Source organism: Thamnophis sirtalis, unplaced genomic scaffold (genome assembly GCF_051295495.1).
Source record: "Thamnophis sirtalis isolate CommonGarterSnake01/CBP01778 unplaced genomic scaffold, rThaSir2_p1.2 scaffold_10, whole genome shotgun sequence".
NCBI lineage: Eukaryota > Metazoa > Chordata > Lepidosauria > Squamata > Natricidae > Thamnophis > Thamnophis sirtalis.
The window spans coordinates 63,337,441-63,364,094 of NW_028261390.1; the positions used below are offsets into that span (position 1 = coordinate 63,337,441).

General features: G+C 39.8%; 1 protein-coding gene across 1 annotated transcript in view; it reads left to right on the forward strand.

The window, feature by feature from the left end:
* The first annotated feature begins 2,714 nt into the window (after positions 1 to 2,714).
* Positions 2,715 to 26,654, forward strand: part of CHIC2 (cysteine rich hydrophobic domain 2) — a 32,056-nt gene continuing 8,116 nt past the window's right edge. The window contains exons 1-3 of the mRNA XM_087724734.1: positions 2,715 to 3,005; positions 22,079 to 22,133; positions 22,299 to 22,454. Coding sequence (XP_087580860.1) covers positions 2,887 to 3,005; positions 22,079 to 22,133; positions 22,299 to 22,454 — 330 coding nt within the window. The 5' untranslated portion in view covers positions 2,715 to 2,886. The remainder of the gene's footprint in view (positions 3,006 to 22,078; positions 22,134 to 22,298; positions 22,455 to 26,654) is intronic.

Here is a 26,654-nt window from a genome sequence, read left to right on the forward strand (position 1 = left end):
AGCCAACAAAACTCCTTACTGGCATTGATGATGTTACCTAGCTGGGTAATGAAACATCTGCAAGAAGACAAGCTCAAGATCACCAAGGAGCCCTGATTTCAACTCTGAGTTACAAATATTATCCTTTATTGGAACCTCCAAGACTACCCCCACCCACACAGACAGGCAAGACACCAGAATATAAACTGACAGCAAACGGCACTCCTTACCAGCACAGATGATATTATCTAGTAGGGTAATGAAACGTCCGCAAGAAAACAAGCAAGTTCAGTGAGCACCAAGGACGTCTCATTTCAACCTTAAGCAACAAATATTCTCCTTTAGACCTAGACTTAGACTAAAGTTGTCACTTTGAATGTACACTAATTGGCATACATTAAAATGAAATTTCGTTGCATACAGCTCTCAAAGGTTCTCACCACCTCCAATACACACTACATAAACATGACAAGATAAATAAATACAAAATTATGTATATACCAATGGTGGGTTTCAAATTTTTTTAGAACCTCTTCTGTAGGTGTAGCCTGCTTTGTGGGAGTGGCTTGCCGGCCATGTGATTGGGTGGGAGTGGCTTGCTGGCTATGTGACTGGGTGGGAGTGGCTTGCCAGCAATGTGACCGAGTGGGAGTGGCTTGGCAGTCATGTGACTGGGTGGGTGTGGCCAACTTGTAAAATGTGGTGAAACTCATTTAACAACGCTCTTGCTTAGCAACCAAAATGTTGTCTCAGGAACTCTGGCATTTGAAGCACGCAAGTCTTAAAGCTGTCAAGTTACAAGACCCTCTAACCCTTTAGAAAAATGAAACCCAGGGGTGTTCAAACTTGACAGCTTTAAGACTTGTGGACTTCAACTCCCAGAATTCCTCCTCTCGCTCTTCGTCTTGATGATGTGCGGACAGGCAGGGGGAGGGAACTGGAACCAGTTCTAAATGGCACTGTAGATTTGTGGAACCTCTTCTATAGAAGAGGTTAGAACTGGCAGGAACCCATCCCTGGTATATACCCACATATATTATATGACACAGAGAAACAACAGTGTCTCATTCAGATGTATACATGTACATGGCGAGAAAAACGAATCTTGTGAGATGGATAGCATAGGAACAAATTATTCATTGGAAAGACCTCTAAAACAGAGTTTCTCAAACATGTTTGGTTTCAGATTCGGGTTATTGTCAGGGTTCCAAGTAACACCCCCAACGAAAGAAGACTCCGAGGCTTGAAGTTCCTCAAAGTTCCATTTTATTAGAGATGTCATATTGGCACACCTGGGAAAACCCGAATCTGAAAGATTCCAGGTTTTCTCCACCCAAACCAAAGTTCAAGTCCCTGCCCAGCACCAACAAGTCCATCACATGGTCCAATCAGGCACCGTCCCAACTGGAGATTACTGCCGATTACCTCCAATAGACCGATCAGATCCCACAGATTAGGCCTCCTCCGAATTCCATCCGCTGGCCAATGCCGACTGGCGACCACCCGGAGGAGAGCCTTCTCTGTGGCTGCTTTGGCCCTCTGGAACGAGCTCCCCGTGGATATTCGAACCCTCACCACCCACCAGGCCTTCCGCAAAGCCCTTAAAACCTGGCTGTTCCGACAGGCCTGGGGCTAAAGAGCTTTTGTCCCCCCCTCAAATGGTATGGTTGTTGTGTGCTTTTAAATTGTGTATTGTTCTGTTCGTCTTTTTTATTCCTTATTTGTACCCCCTCCCTTGACTTGGATTGTGAGCCGCCCTGAGTCCCCTTCGGGGAAAAGGGCAGCATAGAAATATAATAAATTCAATTCAATTCAATTCAATTCAGATGCCTCCCAGGCACCTCATCGCAGCTGCAGGGCAAGGTGGCCTTGACTTTCTGAGAAAGGAATGTTATTTTGACTATATATCACCCACTCTCTCTATAACCACCACCACCACCACCCCCCGGCTCCCGATTTCCCACCGTAGAAAATGTGGGAGGCCTGAAGGCCCAAATGCAAAAGATGGCTTCGAGATCTGACATTTGGCTGGAGAATTCATCCATCTTAAAGTAGCCAAGTTTGAAAGACCATTGCTCCAGAAGGTGCATAAAGGCAAATTATAATTCGGTAGTCAAGTGCATAAAGTCAGTTTAAGCTCAACTCTTAAAGCACAATGGGCTGGGCTCGCTTCCCGCCAGGCTTGTCTCCCAAAGGAACATCCTACAGACTCGCACTCAGAGCCCTTCCCCAGCCTCCCCCACCCCTCGCAAGAGGGGCCGCTGTCCTTCCTCCTCCCAACCCAACCGATTCCCAAAGGGGCATTTATGTATTTATTTGCTTGTTTGTTTTCCCAAAAGGCAACTGGACTTCCTTGCTTTTTCCTGGAAAACGTTTCGCTTCTCATCCAAGAAGCTTCCTCCGTTCTCGGATGAGAAGCGAACGGGAGAAGCTTCTTGGGTGAGAAGCGAAACGCCTTCCAAGAAAGCCCAGTTTAGTTTTGGAATAAGAAGAAAAAAAAAGGATTTAAAGAAAGCGCCCCTCTGGGACAACCAGGATGACTGAGAACTCTATAGACGTCCAGCCCAACGGACGCGAGAACCGGCGCATGCGTTTAGGGGCTCTCTCGCGCAGGGCGGGGAGAGAGGCGGGGCTTCTCGGGCCCACTCGGGCTCCTCCAGCCAGTAGCTGGCGAGGCTTCCGACGACCGGATGTTGTGATTGTGACTGTTCCTGTCCCTCCCCTTCCGGGGGAGCTCGACGGGCGCTTCCTTCCCGGCGGTTCTGAGGGGAAAATAATTTTTTTTTTTGGCCCGGGCGGTGTCGGTGGCCGCTTGGGCTGACCGTTTCCCTCGCTTCGCTTCCCGGCTCTCGAGTCTCTCCCTCCTCGAAGGGTCCTCGGGAGAGTCACCGTGGCCCGGCCTCGGTCATGGCGGACTTCGACGAGATTTACGAGGAAGAGGAAGACGAGGAGCGGGCCTTGGAGGAGCAGCTGCTGAAGCACTCGCCGGACCCGGTGGCGGTGCGCGGCTCGGGCCATGTGACCGTGTAAGCAAGGGCCGCGGGGAAGGGCGAAGAGGGCGGCGGGCATTAGAAGGCCGGGCGGGCAGCCTTTCCGGGGCTGCTGCTCCTCCGCCTCCTCCTCTTCATCCCTCGTCCCCACCCGACCTTTCACGCGGCTTCTTTGAATCCGGTTTGAGGAAAAACCGGCCTCTCCTTTCCACACAAGGCGATCCGTAGCGAAGAACAGTCGCTAAAAACGTTCCCTTGGGAATTTCCCCCAAGCTGCTGCTGCTTCTGTCTCCCTTTTTTCTCCTCCCTTCTTCTTATCCCTCTTCATCCTTTCCTCCCTCTTTTCTTCTTCTTCCTCTTCCTCCTCTTCCTTCTTCTTTCTCCTCCTCTCCTCTTTCTCCTTTCTTCTTCCTCTCCCTCCTTTCTTCTTCCTCCACTCTTTTCTCCTCCCTTCTTCTTAGCCCTCTTCATCCTCTTCCTTCCTTCTTTCTCCTCCCTTCTTCCTCATCCTCATCTTCCTCCTTTCTTCTTTCTCCTCTCCTCCTTTCTCCTCCCTTCTTTCTTCTTTCTCCTCCTCCCTTCTTAACCCTCTTCCTCCTCTTCCTCCCTCCTTTCTTCTTCCTCTTACTCCTTTCTTCCTATTCTTCTTCCTCCTCCTTCCTCCTCCTCTTCCTCCCTTCTTTCTTATTTCTACTCCTTTCCTCTTCCTCCTCCCTCCTCTTCCTCTTTTCTTCCTTTTCCTCTTCCTCTTCCTCCCTTCTTTCTCCTCCTTCCCCCTTCTTTCTTCTTTCTCCTATCTTCTTATCCCTCTTCCTCCTCTCCTCTTATTCCCTTCTTTCTTTTCTTCCCTTCTTCCTTTTCTTCTACTTCTCTTCCCCCTCCTCCCTTCTTTCTTTTTTCTCCTCCCTTCCTTCTCCTCCATCTCCATCATCGGACATTGGTCATCATGTTGGCAATCCTATTTTTGTCAGCAGCCACATGAAAAAGTGCTGCTGAGTTTTGTCCAAACCAGTCAATCCCTTAGGTTTTGAAGCCATGATGTTCTTCTGCCTGGACCTTGTTTGCCTTCAATCTTTCCCTGGAGGATTAAGTGAAGGATGTCTTTTGCTAAGTGGGTTCCCCCCCACCCCTTTCCCCTTTTGGTTCCACCACTTTTAATGATTCCCCCAGGAAGCGATTCTTGGGCTATTATTCTGGTTCCTTTTACAGGTGGCTCTCGACTTATGACCACAGTGAAGCAGAGTTTAGGTTGCTAAGTGAGACATTGGTTAAGAGAGTTTTTCCCCGGTTTTTCTTTATATGTTAGAGTTTAGGTAGACACGTGTGTGTATGCATGTAGCTTGTCTATGTGTGTATGTGTCCACTTTTGAGAGCAGCCGACAGGATTTCCCTTTCAATGGGTGCCAGAGTGCACGGGGGTGGGAGGGGATGACAGTAATGGTTATCTTATCTTGCCAGGTTTGTTAAGTGGATCATTGCAGTCGTTAAGCTAATAACACGCCTGTTAAGTAAGGGGAGGACTAGCTGTATGTTAGAGGGGTTAAAATGGGGACTCGACTGGTGCTTTGGTCTTCGGGCTCCAAATAAAAACCTACCCAAAGCCACAATGGAATATGAGATGCCTTTTACCTTCTCCCTAGTTGTTACATTAGCTCAGTACCAGGTAGTCCTCAATGTATGACCACAGTTGAGCCCAAAGTTTATGTTGGTGAGACATTGGTTAAAGGAGTTTCCCCCCATTTTATGACTTTTCTTTATATGTTAGGGTGTAGGTAGACACATGCGTATGTATGTATCGTATCTACATGTGTGTTGTGTGTGTGTACACTTTTGAGAGCAGGTGACAGAATTTCATTTCCAAGGGGTGCCAGAGGGCCCATCGGAAAGAAAATGACAATAAAGGTGATCTTGTTTTATCTTGCCACGTTTATTAAGTGAATCACTGGAGTTGTTAAGCTAGAAATACGGTTGCTAAGTGGCTTCCCCCATTGACTTCACTTGTCAGAAGGTCGTAAAAGCAGATTGCCTGACCCTGGGACACTTCAACAGTCATAAGTCAGTTGTTAAGTATATGAATTACATGACCATGGGGATGCTGCAACAATCGTAAGTGTGAAAAATGGACATAAGTCACTTTTTTCAATGCCGTTGTAACTTTGAATGGTCACTAAGCAAACACTTGTAAGTCGAGGACTACCTGTATCTGGTGTTTTGTAAGATCTGGTAAAACCGAGATTACATCGCGGGTGTGTGATTGAGTCATTTTTGAAACACAGGTGTCTCGTGAGAGCAGAGAAAATATATAGTTTGCATAGTCTTTCTTCTGGTATTGATTAACATAGATAGTATTTTTCAACTGCCATCACTCTGCTGAACATTTAGTTCTCACAGCACGGTCTCATTTTTCAGCCTCTCATCTTTCCTACCATCTTCTATTGCTTTCTATGATTTATAAATCATTTGTAATATGATTAATTATTTATGACCTATTACTTACTGTTTATATGTACACTTTGAGCTTATGCACTGGAGACACATTCCTTGTGTGTGATCGCATTTGGCCAATAAAGAATTCTATTCTATTGATGGGGAAGTAAAGCATATTTGATTATATGTATTTTTTTTACAGTACTATAGAAGATGAGGAATAGAGACAAAAAAAATGTGGTGCAAGATTGCATTGTAAATCCACGTTTGAAGGTCTTTAAAAGTATAGTTTAAAAGTCTTGTCTTGCCCAAACTTTAATGGGCAAATTAGAGGATAGCTCTGAAAAGTATTATTGGGAATAAAAAAACTTTAACTTCTTATATTGTGTTTCAAGTTTTTTTCCTCAAACTTCATGTTTGCTCGTTTTTCTCCATCTCTTCTTTTGAATTACTGAAATCAAACATAAAATTTGTAATTAGAATTTGCTGAATCTTCATCTGTTCCTGTCCTCCACTTTTCCTCTTCTTTGGTTTTAGAGCAGGTAAATCAGATTAGATCAAAATATTGAATATTGTATTTGCTCCATATTCAATTGGCAATTTATTCAAGTGCATTATGATGCACAAATGCTAGAGAATTGTTAGTTTGCAAAGGGCTTACATTTTTCATATTTCCTGTAGGAGACTCTGTTTTGAAGTACAGATAGTCCTTGACTTAAAACCAGTCACTTAACAACCATTCAAAGTTATAACACAGCCACCACTGCCCCCAAAAGCTACTTACAACCTAAATTCAAAGTTCCAATGCTCTCCCTCCTACAGTAATGCGACCATATTCGGAGAACTCAGCAACTAGTCCACATTTATGACCGTGTGCCCTGCGATCATGTGATTTATGATGCTTTTTGCTGGAAACTGATATTTATTTCTAGTTTTGGCAAAAAAAAAAGGCTATTACAGACAGTGGGTTTGCTTAACAATGGCTGCATTGGCTTAAAAATTGCCACAAAAAATGTAAAATCATGTCAGTCACATACATAGGTATCTTGACCGATGACCGTCATGACATATGATGAAAATTCCACGCTCGATTACCATCATAAGTCACATGCTAGCTGTACTCTTCAGTAGTATATTAAATTGTGCCTTCAGTCACACAACCTGAAGGCAAAGGATCCTTTGTTATGTGCTATATTGAAATCCTGGGGAAAATGTGTTTGGTTTAAGGAATTGCAGATAAGTGTATACAATTTTGGTATTGTATACAAAACATTATTTCATGTAGCTAGTGATGACTCATGTAGTAGATTACAGGATCTAACTTACCTGGGCTGATACTGAAAAAGCTCAGTAGGGTCAAACTGGGCTAGTACTTGGATAGAGACCATTATGAATTTCAGAATTGTAGATAATGTGAAAGAAGGCAATGCAGAAGTAGATGTCTTCTGTATTGCTGAATCTGTCCATGTTGAATTTGTCTTGAAGGAAACTAAACTTAAACAAAATGATTTGAGTCACTTTGATTAAGATTCATATATTACATATACCCATATACACTTGCATTCAAATTGTACACTGTGCAAAGCCTTAAGAGTGACTGTATAATTTGTCTGATTGTTTACTTTAGACCAAGGGAATATTAGATTATACACTACTACTATGCTTGTAAGTTGAATTCCTTTTTGGGGTTTTGGTATGTTGTATATCTTATTTGCCTGGACATATTTGTAAAAATAATAAAAGCAGGATATAAAGAAAAGAAAACAAACAAACAAACAAGAAACCACAATGTCTGGGTCAGTAAGGAAATTCAGCTAATTATGACTAAGGCAACATATAATGCAACAACATAATGATGACTTGTCAGGTAGAAGAATGTTTGGAATATATAACAACAGCAATATTGTAGCTAAATGTAAAAACTTAATGCTTCTTTTAATCACAGCCTTGACCTACTCATGTAATAACAAGTTTGACCTTTTTTCTAAGGCATGAAGAAGCCACTTTAATATATAGTTTGTAAATAGGACATGCTTGGTTATTTCAGCATGATTGCCCTCATTATATGGAATATAATGTATAACTTGCTCTGTTTTTTTTCTTACGAACCTGGGCTCGTTTCTTGTAGCTTTATTAGTATTGTTTCTCATGATCCTTAGCTGGAGCATTTTCAGGATACTAATCAGTGTAAGAAATAGTGCAAAATTATAGATTTAATTTTGATTGTTTGAAATTATTCTGGAAAATGACTAATTTAAATTATTGGCTTAAATCATATTTCCAGTACTTGAAAGTACAATATCTTGCAACTGAATATGCTCTTAATATCTAGGAGCAGAGTAAAATATTGTAAGCGGCCCATTTACCGTACCTGTTGTATTGTGTAAAATATTTGTGGAAGTGAGTTTGAGGGATTACCTTAAAATGATTTTCTGTTTTGCTGGGTATATATACAGTGACTAGTAACATATATCCTTATCTAGATCATTAAGTCTGGAAAATACATGATTTATATGCAGTATGATATTTTGTGTGGGAGTTCAGACCTTAGGGAATGATCACACTGAAAACAATATAATATAATATATTCGAAAACTAAGTTATCTGCTGCTAACTTCAAACTGGAAGGCAGTGGGCAAAGAGAATGTGAATGATATAATTTCAGTTTTTCAAAATGTACAAGGAGGCTAATGGTGAAAATGGGGAAATCGTTTTTTTAATGAAGAAGAAAGAATATCTAGGAGTAATAAAATAGTTTGCCGGAATGCTCGCTGGAATATTTTTTTTTTTTAATGGAGTCACAAAAGTATGTGAAGGAAGTTCAAGGTTAAAACTATATTGCTTGGATGCAACTGGCCAAGAAGCCTCCCCTGCATCCCAGCAGCTTTTTTCTATTGATTTCAAAGTCATGCAAAGACAGGTCTTCCAAGTGAATAGAATATTTTTTTTATTATGGCCACTGACTAGAATTAAAAGAGCTGAGGTGGCGCAGTGGTTAAATGCAGCGCTGCAGGCTACTTCAGCTGACTGCTATCTGCAGTTCGGCGGTTCAAATCTCACCGGCTCAGGGTTGACTCAGCCTTCCATCCTTCCGAGGAGGACCCAGATTGTGGGGGCGATATGCTGACTCTGTAAACCGCTTAGAGAGGGCTGAAAGCCCTATAAAGCGGTATATAAGTCTAACTGCTATTGCTATTACAAATAGAAACACATTTAAAGTAAATCTTCCAGGTGTCATTTTGGGTTTCTAACATAAACCCCAAAATGCATTTATTTGTAGTTAGGAAAGAACTCACTTTGCCAGAGACCCAATCATAGGAATTTTTGTTGCAGTGTTTTGCACGCCCAAAAAGTGTTCACAATAGTAGTCTGACCTTGAGAAAACTGAGGTCCATGTCACTTAGCCGTGTCAGCCTTATGAAGAATGAATACATTTGAAATACCTTCCTAAGGTTAACACCTGAAATTTAGTAACAAGAAATTAACTTATTGCAAGTGTGTTTTCAAAAGGAATGCTACCCCAATTTAAAAAGTCTGAAATACTGTTCTCTGATTCAATTTCCACAAAAAAAGTTTGGTCTATTAGCCACAGCATCTTTTCTTGATCTCAGAAATTATTCAGATCCTGGATAGACTTGGTAGCTTGTGAAAAATGAGAAGAATATACTACCAGTTCTTGATGAAATTCTTTAGCAGTAATTGTCTGGTTCAGGCTGTTCAACCAGATATTTATACAGGTGAAACTCAAAAAATTAGAATATCATGCAAAAGTTCATTTATTTCAGTAATGCAACTTTTAAAAGGTGAAATTAATGTATGAGATAGACTCATTACATACAAAGCAAGATAGTTCAAGCCGTGATGTGTCATAATTGTGATGATTATGGCTTGCAGCTCATGAAAACCCCAAATCCACAATCTCAGAAAATTAGAATATTACATGCAATCATGTACATAGAACAATATTGGACCTCTGAAAAGTATAAGCATAAGTATAAACATGCTCAGTACTTGGTTTGGGCCCCTTTTGCAGCAATTACTGCCTCAATGCGACATGACATGGAAGCTATTAGCCTGTGGCACTGCTGAGGTGTTATGGAAGACCAGGCGGCCTTCAGGTCTTCTGCATTGTTCGGTCTCATGTCTCTCATCTTTCTCTTGGCAATGCCCCATAGATTCTCTATGGGATTCAGGTCAGGCGAGTTTGCGGGCCAATCAAGCACAATCCCACGGTCATTGAACCAGATTTTGATGCTTTTGCCAATGTGGGCAGGTGCCAAGTCCTGCTGGAAAATGAAGTCAGCATCCCCATAAAGTTCGTCTGCGGAAGGAAGCATGAAGTGCTCCAAAATCTCCTGGTAGATGGCTGTGCTGACCCTGGACTTAATGAAGCACAGTGAACCAACACCAGCAGATGACATGGCTTCCCAAATCAACACAGACTCTGGAAACTTTACACTGGACTTCAAGCATCTTGCAGTGTGTGCCTCTCCATTCTTCCTCCATACTCTGGGTCCTTGGTTTCCAAATGAGATGCAAAATTTGCTCTCATCAGAAAAGAGGTCTTTGGATCACTGAGCAACAGACCAGGTCTGTTTTTCTTTACCCAGATAAGACGCTTCTGACGTTTGTTGTTCAGAAGCGGCTTGACAAGAGGAATACGACATTTGAAGCCCATGTCCAGGATCCATCTGTGTGTGGTGATTCTTGATATACTGACTCCAGCCTCAGTCCAGTCCTTGTGAAAGTCCCCAATACTTTTGAATGGCCTTTTCCTGACAATCCTCTCCAGGCTGCGGTCATCCCTGCTGCTTGTGCACCTTTTTCTTCCACACTTTTCCCTTCCACATAACTTTATATTAACTTTGATACAGCACTTTGGGAACATCCAACTTCTTTTGCCATTACTTTTTGAGGCTTTCCCTCCTTATGGAGGGTGTCAATGATGGTTTTCTGCACAACTGTCAGGTCAGCAGTCTTTTCCATGATTGTGATTCCTACTGAACCAGACTGAGAGACCATTTAAAGGCTCAGGAACCCTTTGCAGGTGTTATGGCTTCATTTGCTAATTAGAGTGCGACACTTTGAGCCTAGAATATTGCATCTTTTCACAATATTCTAATTTTCTGAGATTGTGGATTTGGGGTTTTCATGAGCTGTAAGCCATAATCATCACAATTATGACAAATCACGGCTTGAACTATCTTGCTTTGCATGTAATGAGTCTATCTCATATATTAGTTTCACCTTTTAAGTTGCATTACTGAAATAAATAAACTTTGCACGATATTCTAATTTTTCAAGTTTCACCTGTAAGTTAGAATTTATTTATGTATTTATTCAACTTATATGCCGTCCAGATCACTACGTGACTTATAATTATTATGAGTTTGAAGCCCTGGTCTTTCACATTTGAAGTGGACAGTTTTTATCATTTTGGATAAACTATTTGTTGAATATTTTGAGATGAATAAAATCCTTGATTATATTTTAGTCCAGTAGTTGTCCAACTTTGTAGGGGTGGAAATGCTTAAATATCCTAAATATCTATTACTATAATACTTGTTCTTTTTATCTACCCTGATATTACAAACCAGGATATTTTTTAAAAGTTGTATTTACTATATTTGACATAATAACCCCTTTCTTTTACTACCTATTGCTGTTTTATTGTCTTGGAGCACAACTGTTTGTTTCTGTGACATTTACTATTCTTACATCTCTATGGGATGCAAACATATACCATAGAAATTCTCTTATAGCATGGTTATCTTCTGGATATTTGGTCAAAAGCTTGCCTCAAATTCGACTAGTAAAAAGGAAATATAAAGAGAATGTGAATATAAACAATATAAAGGTTTTCTACTGTATCCATGTTATGCATTTGTATTGTTCTGTCCAACTCTACTTGGGTATATAAATATATATATATATTTTTTTCTCTGACAAAGGTATGTCTTGATTCTTTGAAGTTGACATAGGGGAAAATATATTGAAGACCTAAAAATACTTTTTAAATTGAAGCCCTACTTCAATTCTTTAAAGAATAGATACTGTGTTCCCCCGAAAATAAGACAGGATCTTATTTCTTTTGACCCCCGAAATAAGCACTTGGCCTTATTTTTTGGGGAGGTCTTATTATTTTTGAGGTGCAGGAGGCGGTGAGCATGGTCACCTCATGGCTGCTGCTGTGTTGCAATATTTTCGGGGAGGGCTTATTTTCGGAGGAGGGCTTATTTTAGTTCATGCATTCAAAAGCCTGATTGGGCTTATTATGTGGGGAGGTCTTATTTGGGGGGAAACAAGAATACTGTTTTTCATATAAAACTTTCTATTACTCTTGCTGTATAATTAATCATGGTACTTGTTCTTAGTGGGTAAGGAAAGTTTGAAATTATAAGGTCATCGGACCCAGGTGATTCCTAGAATTGAGTTTCAGTGTTGGCTGAGAATAGGTATGAACTGTAAACAGTACGTTGCTTGTTGATATAAATTACAACATTTGTCTTCAGGGGGATTTGCCCTTAGAATATCTTTTAAAAGTCATTTATAATCTAAATGATTCCTTATAAACTGTTGGGATATCGTTTGGGGCTTATTTATTTCTTTAACAACTTCCGATTGAAGAAGTTTTTCCAGCATGACCTATAACGATGACATCTTTTCCCTCCACCTTACAACCAAGAAGGAAGAGAAGGCGGCAGTGTTTTTAGTCACCAAGTTCTTGTAGCCATCAGCTTAAACGGCCTGGCTCTGGCCTCACAATGCAGGCAGTCCTCCGGCTTTCCTATCCTCCCTCTGGTAAAGCTTTATGACGTGGCGGCTGCCAGGAGACTGTTGCTGTAGAGAAGCTGGCTGCTCCAAAAGACTGGTATATGGTGGCACAGTTTCCCTTATTGCAGCCCGGTGGATTAGCAGCTGCAAGGTTTTATCACTGAGTCTGACCTCTTCGATTGCTTAGCATTCTGTACCACAGTGCTGCTGTAATTTTCTAAGAGCAAGGACTTACTCAAATTCTCAGTGTCTCCTGTTATGGCTTAGTCCTTGTACCATTTTAGCGGATTCTAGAAAAGTAACGGGAAAGGCTTATTGGAAGTAAAGCCATACATACATGTGTCTTGCAACATATAAAAAGATTGCAAATTGCCGTAACTTTTGGGAATTGCAATCCACCTCATGAAAATAGAGGTTTTGTTTCCATCTGGCAAAAGTGTACAGACAGACACACAAACACACAAGAGAAGCTCTGGAATGTTTCCTATTTCATGCCTTTGAGCCATGCTGTTTAGACTGCAAGACAGTTTTGCGAAGCTCAAATGTGTATAAAATAAGTGCAGCAAACAGATACAATAGTAGAACTTGGCCGCATTACATTTTTCTAGCTGTCTGATGTTATTTTAATATGTATGGCAAGAGAAAGGCTCCCCCCCCCATTTCAGTGGCGATCCTTTTGCAGAATGTCAGTTTGTTAACAGATAACACTGAACAGTTTAAAGAAACATAGACGTAAGAAATACAGCTGACTATGTTATGTGCATAGCAGGTTAAAATTGTACTCGGTAAGTATCAGAATTACTTCTGATAATTTACTTTGAAATATTTTTTAAAAAATTACATGCTTATTGCTTTTTAATTAATAAAAGAAAAAAACATGGAGACACATACCGTATTTTTCAGAGTATAAGACACACCTTTTTCCCTCCAAAAAGAGGGTGAAAATCTGGGTACGTCTTATACATTGAATGCAGCATTTTTGGTCTCCCGAAACACCCCCCCCCCTTCTCCTTAGCAAAAATGCAGAGGGTTTGGGAGGCTTGTAGGGTGCTCCTGAGGGCTGGGGAGGGCAAAAAAGAGCAAAAAATGGGCCGTCTTTGCCCCCCAGCCCCCAGGAGCACTCTACAAGCCTCCCAAAGCTCTGCATGCCCTTAACTTTTATATATGGAATTGATTTATTAATAACAAATATCTGTAAGAACTAATAGTAGGTTTTCTAGTTTTAAAGGGTTTAATAAGTTGTTCTAGTATCTCAGGTGGCTTCAAACTCTGACTATGCTGCTAATCCAAACAATGTTAAGGAATGTAATTTTAAATTTATTTCATTTCATTTCTATAGTCTCCCTCTCCTTGTCCCATTTAGTCATCACAACCTCTTGTCTTTACCCCTTTGGAGATTTCCTCCATAGCAGGTTGGAAACCTTATTAAAAAGGAGCTTCAAACTTCAAATATTTGGTTGGAGATTAAGAATTTAGGTTACATTTTGCTTTATTCTGTGGACAGTGATCTAGGCTTTTATGACTCTGTGTGTGTATGTGTTTGTAGCTAGAATGGGGGAGGATTCCTTTATAGACTAGATTCATAGATTGGAAAGTTGATATGTTAGGCCAGGCTGCAGTTGAATAAATCATGGCAAACCTTTTATGAAGATGTGAATTGGATAAATATGATTAAGATACTGTACAATTGTATAGAAGTTAATTGAGAAGTAACTCATGCTGAGTTCATTAAAGCATATGTAGCCTTCCTTTAGATGCAATTGTTTTTTTACAATTTTTAAAAAACTGTATGGCATGAAAAATTGCAGAACAATAACATTGTACGCTTATAACATGGAGTTAATAGTGTTTGCGATGTAGGAAGTAAGGGTGTATTGTTATTCAGCACAAACCGAAAACAAAATGGCACAGTTTGGAGTGATAGTTAACTCAGTGGACGGTAATAGAGTTGTCAATCTTAATCTTTTGATAATAAGTTACTTGAAAACTTAATGTAGTATATAGAAATGCAGCATGACATGCCCCTGATAAGTGAGAAAAAGAAACTTTAAACATGATCATTTAGTGCTTGTTAGCTTTGCTGTATGGGAATATTGGATTCAGTGAACTTTGTAATAAAATATTGTTTTTCATAGCATCCAAGTGGTATGGATGTGGAGACAAGAATCAATCTTAATTTGACTATCACTTCACTGTGTCCCATCATCTATCCTTAGAATTTGTAATTGCTATTTGATTGGCTTAGGGACAGTGTTTTGTTTTATGAAAAGATTATCCATCCATCCATCCATCCATCCATCCACCCCATTGTCCAAAGCGATTCTGGGTGTCTTACAATATAATAAAAGCCCAAATATGAAAACATTAAAGAACATTAAAACAAGGATTAGATAAAACCCAGGAACAACATACACAAGCATATATTTTATAGAATGATTGAAATAAGATTTATTGTGGTAAATTACAATATACATTTACTGAATAAGTAAAATATTGCTGTGCAAATGTAGCCCCTCCTCCTAGCCAATATGGATTAGTGGTTAAGGTATCAGGCTAAAAACTGAGAGACTGTGAGTTCTAGTCCCTTAGGTATGAAAGCCAGATGGGTGATTTTGGCTCAGTCCCTCTCAGCTCCACCCACCTCACAGAGTTGTGGGGAGGAAAATAAGGAATATAAAGTGTACTTGACTTCAGTTATTTATAAAAATAATAAAGGTGGGATGAAAGCAAATAAATCAAAATCTTTTGTTAGTATACAGCTCTAAATGCTTTGTGAAAGTAAAGCAACTATGAAATTAGTGATTGGGAATACATGTAAACAGTTTCATTTTATTTGAGGATAATTCTTTTCAATTAAACTCTGCAGCTTATTCTATTGTTGGCTGCAGTGGGAAAAAGTAGATGGGGGTTAGAACAATTTGTGAGGGGACAATGGATGGAGCGGCAGTAATAAGATCCTGAGAACTTCATTTCTCTCATTCACATGCCTCATTCATTCATTCTTCTGCCTGAAGCATACATTATTTCTGAAGTAGATCTTGGTCAAATGTTTCAAAGAATGCAGTTTATTTGACTTTTCTCCTTTCTTTTTTTCCTCAAACTCCCCCCCCCTTGTTTCCTTGAATTTATTCAGACCAAATTAATTTTAAAAAAGCAAGAGAAATGTGAGATAGACAGGTGTTTGCAAGAGCCTGGAAAACTAGCAGCAAAGCATAATTATAATACCTTTCTGAAGGATGCTACACAGCTCTGCATTCAGCTTGGCTTTCTGAACTCATATGCTCTTGGCTGCTCTTTTTTCGTGCTCTATATGACAGTGAAAACAAGCGATCTATGTGGATGTTTTTATGAAGGAGTGACCACAGTAGCTAGAGCCTCTTTCTCAAGGTTCATGCTTGTGCCTGCAAAGTTGTGTGTACCTCTGTGTACTTATTCTGAAACCTGGCTGTTCAGTTCTTTGTAAAGTCCTTCAACAAAAGACCTTACCAAATACCCTGTAAGGCAGTGATGGCTAACGTTTTTGGTGCCAAGTGCCCAAAGCATGCCTGCGTGAATCCCCAAAATGCAATGTGAGCACCCCTGTGCATGCGCCCCAACCCCCTCACCCATTTTTGGCTTTCATGTTGGTGCAGGAGGCTTTCCAGGCCCAAAACAGAGCATGGGGGTGGTGGCCCTGTGCAGTCGCACAAACCCCCAAAATGCAATATGAGTGCCCCCCACACATGCGCACACTTGTCCCCTGCATGCACTCCACACATGCGCGGCAGAGACCCGAAGACCAGTTGGCTGGCAGGAGACACGCTGGGCTGGGTCAACGGCTGGCGTGCCTGCAGAGAGGGCTCAGTGAAATTCTTTAATAATCTGCGTATTATTTTCCATCTCTCTTCAGTTTCTGATTCCTTTTCCTTTAGTCCCATTTGTTTCTGTCATATCCAATTCATTGTTACTTTTGATTATTTCTAGCTTGCTTGGAAGTTCTAATTTCGGATTAAAAATAGATCTTTTTTTCCGTATTATTTGCTAACATTCTGGACTGAAATATTTTTTTACAATCTTTTCCTATTTGGTTAATGGAACTTTGGGTTGAGTCATCCTACATGGTTCTTATTGCCACAGGCTGCTGTCCTCTGTCTTTCCCTGGGTATCATGACAGATTGCTTTGAAAGCATTTGAATCTCTTCTCCTTTGCATTGCTAGCAGTGATCTCATCTTCTGCTTCTGAGTTTTTCCATGCAGAACTGCTATCTATTCCATATTCCCTCAGGCTCTCTTTCATATAAGTTTAATGCAGGAAATAAGGTAGTAAGATCTTTTTTACCAGTGCTGTGAGCAACATACATGGAGGTCTTACCTTGGAATCAAATAAACTCAATCATAGGGAGTAGAAAATATAACATTCAATCTCATCATCCAGGTTGCATCTGTGTGAAAATTAGGGAATATACCATAAATTACTCATGTCAAGTTTGTAGATTGAATTTAAAAAGAATATTCAACAGATGTTGAATAGATCTTGGAGGGAGATGGGTGGTTAAGAAATAGAATAAATAAATTACATACATACATACATACACACATATATACATTTAGCATTACATTTAAAGTTTATTTTAATTAGCCTTTTAAACATGTACATATTTTTAAGATGAAAAATAGGGTTTTAAAACTGATTGATGTATATTAGGCAGGTACTATAGAAGCTTTTAATACTTTGTTAGTGACACATGAGTTGCAACATATATTCAAAACTTGGAAGGCACCTGAGCCTTCCAAGTTCTTACATCATGAAATTGCTTATCGTCCTTAAAAGCAGTAGTTATACCCAGAGTCTGAGGATGAAAACAAAAATGATAATACGAATAATGACACGGTAAATGCAGCCCCAGTTCCTGAGGCCTTGCGCTCATATTTTTGGATTTTATAAAGTACTTATTCCTATGTTCTTATTCTCAGCACGGGACTTATTAGTGGCTAATTATCAGGCCATCATGGTTCATTATGAATCTTTTATTATGGTATAATCTCTTCTCCACAGTTAATTGTGTTCATGGGAGCAAAAGGTCAGCCTTTTTTTGCCTACTAGAAAAAGGGAGGTCAAGATGAGAGAATAACACATGCCCCAAAAGCTTAAGATACTTGGAATGAAGTTGCTTGACCTTGCTGAGTCACTTTTGGTTAAGGTTGACATGATTACTTCCAGAACCTCTCCTGAGAAGAACTCCTCCTCCTCCTCCTCCTCCTCCTCCTCCTCCTCCTCCTCCTCCTCCTCCTCCTCCTCTTCCTCCTCTTCCTCCTCCTCCTGGTTAACAGTCTGAGAGAATGGACATTATTTAAGTGTGTTTACTTTATAGAACTTTGAAAGGAATATCGACTGTACAGTTCCAATTGTAACACTTTTCATCTTAACATTTTAAAAGACTCTTCCTTGTCTATGTCTACCCCCCAAAAAATTATAAAGGTGAAGGACAGTTGTGGGGGTGGATGGGCAATGAAAACAGTGTTCCCACACATTTTTTCAGCGCCGTTGTAACTTTGAATGGTCACTAAATGAATGATTGTTAGTTGAGGATTCCCTATATATTAGGACTCAACCATCTAAGTGTATTATTATTCGGGAATAAAATATCCAGGAGAACTTTAGATTCGGCGTATGACCACAATGGAGCCCAGAATTTATGTTGCTAAGTTAGAAATACGTTAAGTAAGTTTGGTCCATTTTACGACTTTTCTTGCCACATTTGTTAAGTGGATCACTGCAGTTGTTAAACGAATAACACTGTTGTTAAGTGAATCTGGCATCCCCATTGACTTTGCTTGTCAGAAGGTCACAAAGTGGGAATCTGGCAAGCAAAGTCAATGGGGAAGCCGGAATCACATGACCCCTGGACATGTCAAACTGTCATAAATGTGATTCAGTTGCCAAGTGTCTGAATTTGGATCACATGACCACGGAGACGTTAGAACAGTCGTGTGACAAATGATCATAAGTCAACTTTTTTCAGTGCTGTCGTAACTTTGGATGGTCACTAAATGAACCGTTGGAAGTCGAGGACTAGCAGTATTTAGAGGCAAGTATGGGAATATTTTTGGGTGAGCTAATCTTATAAATACAATAATCCCAGACTTCCGAAAGTTATAAAGGAGATAGAACTGTATTCTGAGCGGGACTTTAAAGCTAATCAAAATTGGATAGAAAATTAACTGAGGTTGCAAGTACTCCTGGTTTCCTTCTCAGTGGAGAAGCCTGTTTTGTCAACACAAATATGCTAGGCACATGTTGGGAAATTGCACTTAGTTAGCAGGTGTTGATCACATGCTTAGCGAAGCAAGATTTCTCATCCAATGTTCCTTTTATAGAATGGCTTAAATCAGTTATTTCTGCTTTCTTCTTTGGTGCATTGTCGTAGAATGCAGCACTACAAAAGTAAATAAATCAAAGGCACTCTATATATTTGTAGAAGTGCTTGTGAAGTGAAGCAGTGCATATTGGTAGATGTATAACATTTTAGCAGAGCATCAAAACATCATCGAGCAAATGCAACTATATTAAAGCCAGTAAAGCCATTAATTTAAACCATTGTTGATTCCTGGCTGTTAGGCATCCTTAATAGCCAGATCTTAACAAAAGGACCTGCTTGAATTACTGTTTCTATTGCTTTCCTAGAGGCGAGCAATGTTGGTACCACCCAGATTTTTGGTAGAAGGCTGTTCTATAGAATAGATGCTACCAGAAAATCATAGTCATCATATAGATGCCTCCTCCATCTGCTGGTTGCTGCTTTGCTTGAGACTATTGCTCAAGGCTCAGCTCTTTCAATCAGTAAGACTATATATCTGTGGAGGTGGTGAGAGAAAAAGTATTTTCAATTTGAGCTTCCCTCTGGATGTCCCAAAGATGCTTTTTCAGGAGGCAACTGGACTTTCTTGTTTTTTCTTTGAAGAGGTTTTGCTTCTCATCCAAGAAGCTTCTTCGGCTGTGACTGGATAGTGGTGAATGGAAGGATTTATACTCCTTGCAGACAGCTGGCCATTTGCATCCTTTTAGAGGATTGTCAAAGCACTTGGAGGTTTATCTGTGTCCTCAGGGTCATCTGAGTGATGCTCCTGGTTCCTGTAGTCTACAGTTTTTTCTCTGGAAAGCCATTCCTACAGATCTTTAGCTATACAATTTGGGATGAACACCGTTTGAATGGTGTGGAAGTAGGAATCGCCATGGCCAGCTCACCACGGGATAAGAGTTATGCTAATATCAAGAAATGGTGGAATAGAATCATTAAACAAAGGATGCAAAAGGAGGGACAAAATGAACTCTGAATGATAAAAATTAAAATAATGTTTAAATAATTTTAAATACTTAAATTGAATTGTTGAATTGTCCCACAACGACCTGTCCTGCGGTGGGTTGGCCGTGGCAATTTGGACATGATGAGTTGGTCACAGCGGGTTAGCTGCACCAAGGTGTCCCATTCCTTCCTACAGGCCTGTTACTCTTGTTTTGATCTCCCATTCACAGACTAACCAGACCAAAAACTGCTTAGTTGCCAAACTTCTGCAAGATTGGCTAGGTGCATCCACCTGTTGGGGTACAGGTGCAGCAAACCCAGGCAAACTTAATAATTAGAAATGTAACTGCTGGATAAGATTTCAAATTGCCACATAATTTTCTTAAAATATGGAAAATTATTTATGAGTAAAGGGACATAGAACAACATCATAATAAGATACTCAGAGATGATTCACACCCCGGTCAGTGTCCTTTCGCACTTCTACCATCGGGCAGAAGACATCAAAGCATAGCCAGACGAACAAATAGGTTTAAAAATAGCTTCTATGCTTGGGCTGTCAGACTCTTAAACACAACCACAATCACTCCATGCACACCCAGAAACACATGACTAGTTTTTCTTTAGCTTTCGTTTTTCTTTTCCCCTACTTACTTGCATGGGGATTATTCTTTATACTATTTATGTTGTTTGTATTTGTTGTCGTGGATTGCACCAGTGGGCTAAAACCAATTTCGTTGTATTTATTTTGTACAGTGAAAATAAAGGCTATACTATACTATCCCTGCAAGGATGAGGGTTGGGTGAAAAGTAATGTTTCCAACAGATGGACATCCTGAAGCTCTACAGAGGTTCTGTCATGTTATTTCGTATATATCCCTTCACTTCAGTTAGTGAGAAGTTGCTGTGAGAAATGGTTATGCGACTATTGTTCATGAAATGGAATCCTGCTATGAGTACTCATTATTCTGCTTTAAGCATCACACTGTGATGTAATTTTTAACTGCTGAATTAGAATTCACTGCCATGTACAGATTGTTTTATGGTAATGACTGTGTTGACGAGAGTCTAGATGTAAACATGAGAACTGGGAAGAACTGATTGATACGATCAAGAACAAAGTGGCAGCAACCAACGAGTTGCACATAAGAAAGATTGAGGCACAGGCTTAATGGTCCATCATACAGCAAAGGGTCATTGTTGTCAAGTTTGGCATTTCACAAGAACGTATGGGTAACATTATTGATCTTCGGCATCAGAAGGCTTGGGCAAGATGGGCGCCTCACATACCGACGGCAGAAACGAAACCCTCAGGAACTGGAATTTGCCAACAGTTTTCAATTTATAAGAATGAAGATGGAGAATCATTACCATCCAGAAACTAAGTGCTTGCCCTTGGAATATCATCACAAAGTTTCCCCTGTAGAAAAAGATTCAAAACTTGGACGCTGTTGAACCTGGGAGCTCAAAGCACCATACTGCAGCACTCAAAACTTTGAAACAATGACTAAGGATACTTTTGAGGAACAAGAAGAAAACTTTGCTGCAATGTGGTAATGCTAGGCTTCACACCGCATGAACCAGGTTGAATCTCATCCTCTTACCACACAAGTCTATGCTTAGCCACATGGATCTTCCACCCTTTTCCAGAATTGGAAGAATGCCTTCAAGAGCATCTTAGTCAAACAAAGAGGTGAAAAGGAGATGATCGAAGGGACCAAAATACGAAGTTTCATGATGCCTCTTAAGAACCCTGTCCATCATTGGCAAAATTGTGTGGTCAATGGTGATGATCATGGGTAGAAAGAAATACAGGTGGCCTAAGTTCTCATTTCAATTTATTGAAATACTTTTATTTACACTAAATATGACGATGGAAGCATTACGTTTCATTCAGCCCCCCCCCCCCCTCCATATGTGTGCACATGATGCTATTTTCCTATATATACAATGAAAACTAATGGTCTAATGATCTGTAAATAAAAAGCTGGTTGCTGAAGGATAATTCTTCAGCAACTGACGGGAACCAGCATAAAATGAGGCACTGATCTACTGGAATAGCTCTGCAAGGGCAACATTACATGCCAGAGGAATCCAACCACTGATCTTAAAGGACAAAGTAATCCACATGAGAATAAGTGGTCCTTTAATAACTAAATCATTCAGTTAAGTAACTAAACTATTATTTATTTTAAGAGAGAAAAAATACCAATCTCATGTTAAAAAAATGGCACTCTGAAATTTAGCAAAAACCCTTAGGTTGTGTCTATGTGTACTTTGATTTTGTTGAAGCCATACAAGATACTGAAATCTTTAAAACAGCTGGAAGTGTACTTTTCAAATGGATTCTTGAGAAGACATTTCATTTAGAATTGCTACACAATTTTATGCATGAGTTGTGTTTAATAATTGCACTTGCTGCGCTAAGATATGTCAAATGCGAGAGAAGGCAAATGTCTTCCCTTGGCCTCCTGTTTGGGCAACGGTTTATAGAATGTAGTTCTTTACAAATGTTTTTTTAACATGTCTTGGGCATTGCCATAAATGTCTTTATGCTAACAAAATATTAAGACTCTCTTTGTCCTAATAAGTTGAGTGAAAAAAATGTCTTTATTTTGTTTGTAGGTTTGGGCTGAGCAACAAATTTGAAGCAGAGTTCCCTTCCTCATTGACAGGAAAAGTAAGTATCTTGAAAGAAAGTAAAGTTAATAAAACTCCTTAACACATTACTACACGTTGAATTTGATGCTGCTGCTAGAGCAGGTAAATGGTTTCTTAATGCATACCAAGCCTTAGAAATATATATATATATTTATCTTCCTGCTTTCTGGGTTCATTCTTGAAGGTCGCACCTGAAGAGTTCAAAGCCAGCATCAGCCGAGTGAACAGCTGTCTTAAGAAGAACCTTCCCGTTAATGTCCGATGGTTACTCTGTGGCTGCCTTTGCTGCTGTTGTACCTTAGGCTGTAGTATGTGGCCTGTGATTTGCCTCAGTAAAAGAGTAAGTTAGATACCACTTATTGTCATAAATGCTCTAGACCATGTGATTGTTTTAATGCTTGGGAGGACATCAGCAACTGTGTGTGTGTGTGTGTCTGTGCGTGCGTTCGTGCACTGGGTGGGTGGGTGGGTGTTGGTTATTTAAATCCCAATCAACCTTGCATAGGCAGAGTGTGAGCATTGTAAAAATGTGTTTCTGGCTTTGCTCCAGGCCCTGCCTGTCTGCAATCCAGGGAGCATTGAAGTACCTGTACATTTGATATCATTTAAAATCTATCGTATTTTTTGGACTATAAGAAGCACCGGAGCATAAGACGCACCTTAGGTGTTTTTTTGGGGGGGGGGGGGAAATAAGAAAAAAACAATTCTGCCTCTGCCTACCAGCATCCATGGTATTCATCTGGCTAGCATCCTGTCAGTGTGTGAGAGAGTTGAAGGCTGTTTGGAAACAAACAGTATTTGCTGTGTGAGCAACAAGGAAGGAGACAGCAAGGAGCCTGGGCGTGGCTTGTTCTGTACTAAGGCTGCATGCTGTGCTGATATCTGAAACTAAAACGGAAAGTGAAACTCCTCCTCTGCTGAACTACCTCGTTGGAAAACCTGCTTTTGGTATTGTATATTTACTTAATGTGTTGTGTTATATCTAAAGAGAAGTTATTGAATCCTGCTGAATCAGTTACTTGTGTGTGCTTTCTGAATGGGATTGCTGCTGCAAACTCTGACACCTCCTTGCAGCAAATAGCAAACAGCCAGGTCAGCTTCAGCACATTATTGCAGCCTGATTCAGCATGAGCAGCTGATTGGCGGGTGGATCGGCCTCCCGGAATACCCCCAATCAGCTGTTCCAGGCTGCAGGGATTGCCATAGAACGTTGCCTCCTCTGTGCCTTGCGTTTATACTCCGAAAAATACGGTAATCATTAAAATAAATAGTATATTTACTTCTTGACTAATCCTGCCATGAAATGTTTAGTTTTCTTTGGGAAGGGTTCGTCTAATATCATTTTAGGAGGGTGCAGTTTGAGGACCCTTATCCTAATGAGTTGAATTTTGTTACCAGTATCTTCTGCATCCTTTCCCCCTGCAGGGAAAATTTCTAGATAAAAATAGAATAATTGTTATTTACTTAATACTGTACATGGTTAATATTTCTGAAGCTGGGATCTACAATACAAGTAGTCTTCGATTTATGGCCACAACCGAGCCCAACATTTCAGTTGTTAACTGAAACCTTTGTTAAGTGAGTTTTGTCTCATTTTAAGACTTTCCTTGCCGTGGTTGTTAAGCGAGTCACTGAAGTTGTTAAGTTAGTAACCTGGTTGTTAAGTGAATGCAGCTTCCCCATTGACTTTGCTTGTCAGAAGGTCACAAAAGGGGGTCACATGATCCCAGGACACTGCAACCGTCATAAATATGAGTCAGTCGCCAAGCATCTGGATTTTGATGACATGACCATGGGGATGCTACAACAGTCATTAGTGTAAAAAACTGTCCTAAGTCACTTTTTTCAGTTCCATTGTTACTTTGAATGGTCACGAAATGAACTGTTGTAAGTCGAGGACTACTTGAAGCAGTAACAAAAGAGACCTATACTTTTAAATCCCCCTTCTAAAGGATGCTGTACTTCAGAGTTACAGTATGTTTTTGTAACATGCAATATCTAGTGTGGTCTGAACCTTGCCTTCTCTTCTTCGGTGAAGTCTAAGAATATTGTCATGTACACCACATCCCTGGCTTTCAGTCTAATATTAAATTAATCCCAGCAATTATACTGAGGATCCAGTAATATTTTCCTGACACCATTTCCTATTTACCAAATTTTTCCAGCCACACAGGAAGTACTGTTCTTAAGGCAAACAGGAACAATGATCAGAATTAACAATACAGCATAGTTGTCAGCCGTCGCGTTGGTAAATGCAGCAGCAGAAACTCCTGGGACATTATTCTACCAAGAGTAGAACTTTACTAATAATTCCACATAGGCACAGACCTAGCAAAACCAGTTTCCAGGAATAAATTCTCGCAAATGGGCAAAGGCAAACTTTTGTGCCTTCAGTGATACATCTAGGAATAATTCATGCACTTCCAGTCTCACTTCCTTGTGCACTTAGAAATGCACGTAAATATTCAGATACGTGGCAACTCCTTCATCCGTATGTGAAGATTTTTATGAACAGATACACACATATGTACTTCCCATTACATACAGCTAGACACAAACACTTTTTCTCGCGTAGCACTAAAGTTGTTGTGCTGTGCAATTATCGGCAAGACAATTTTTGAATAGCATGCCCTAGACGTTCTGCCCGTTTTGGTGATCCCCTTCCTTTTCCTGGCTTCTGCTATCCAGGTTACGCTCTCCGTGCTTAGCAATAAGAATGATGATTGTCAGATCATCCTTTTGTAATATTTACCATCCTGTTGTAATGGCTGTAAGGCCACCTTTTAAATAGCATAAAATGTAGTTCTTCTTATCACTCGTTATTGTAAAAGCAATTCATGTACAATGTACAAAATATGTTACCTAAAATTTGCAGCACAATGTCCTAAAGTTATACCCGTGTTTCATCAAAAATAAGACCGGGTCATAGATTAATTTTTGCTCCAAAATATACATTAGGGCTTATTTTCAAGTGATGTCTTATTTTCAGGCAAATACGGTACTAAATGCATCCCTCTGGCTGACAATCTTAACTGGGTTTTTTGGGGGAGGGTAAGGCTTATATTATGAGGATCCGGAAAAATCATGCTAGGGTTTATTTTCTAATTGGGTCTTATTTTTGGGGAAACACAGTACTTTCTCAAATTACGCTTCCTTAGTGTTTCATGGTTCCTTGTCTCATTTTAACATAAGGTCAGGTTTAATGTTCAGAATGAAGTTGGGGCTCTTGTTTTACTGCTGATTACAAAAATGTCAAATGAAGTTGAGAACATAATGCCTGAATATACCTCCAGTGGATTACCCTGTTTCCCTGAAAATAAGCCCTCCCCGGATAATAAGCCCAATCGGGTTTTTGAGTGCAAACGCTAAAATAAGCCCTCTCCCAAAAATAAGCCCTCCCTGAAAATATTGCAATAAAGCAGCAGCCATGAGGTGACTATGCTTGCCACCTCCTGCAGCTCAAAAATAATAAGACCTCCCCAAAAATAAGACCAAGTGCTTATTTTGAGGGTCAGAAGAAAATAAGACCCTGTCTTATTTTCGGGGAAAGTATTGTGTTTATTTCTGTAACGCTATTGATGAGTGAGCTAATTTTGCCTTGTTCATAACTTGTTCAACCAGTGAGAAATACAACATTTTCAGACTAAGTTCCATTTTGTAATTAAGCTGAAGTAATATCTGACGGTCCATGGGCTTTTTAAAAAAAATAATTTTCTAAAATATTAGAAAGGAGAAAATCTCCCCCCCCCCCTTCCTTTAGAACAGCCTTTAGAAAGAATACCATGATCTCCATTCTGAGGAATAATTTGACTCCAATTGAAAAGGCACAGCAGGTACTGTTGCGTCAAACATTTCCAAAAGGATGCTGTCTTTTATTTATACAATGAATTAAAAAAAATAGTCAAAAAGTCTTCCTAGCGCGTTACTACTTTTAAATTTACAAGAAATCCTCTTGCCCCAATTTAGTTACAACTATTTTCAGAGTAGCAAAATGAGGGCTTTCTATGTTCAGGATTTTCTGATGGAGATATAATCCGTATGCTTAAAATAAAATTGCAGTATATGTATAGTTATTCCTATTGTTAGTAAAACTGTTGTGCAGTTTTATGGATAGCATTTATCCTCCCATGGCCATACTTTCCTTTGGTCTTTCAGACCCAGATCTTTTTTTGAATAATGTGTTGTAGACCATTAAAGATGCCTTGAATTGACAGCTTAAAAATTATCTTTTATGTAAGAATCATCTTCATGATAGAATTACATTAAAACCAGTAGTTAAAATTTTTATTGTATAATTTTAGAACTACTTCATTAAGTTTCTCTAAGTAATAGAATTTTTTTTTTTTAATGGTTCATCGTACACAAAGGGAAGTCATGTCCATTACTCCTCAGTAAATCCGGATAGGATAAAATGGCTTCAGTATTGTGACCCACTGTGACCCTTTTATTTATTTAAGAGCTATTAGGTTGAAGTGGTTTCCATAAATAATCATACCTTGTTCCCAGATAAGAAGTATTAATCTGGTTTTAAAGAAGAAGA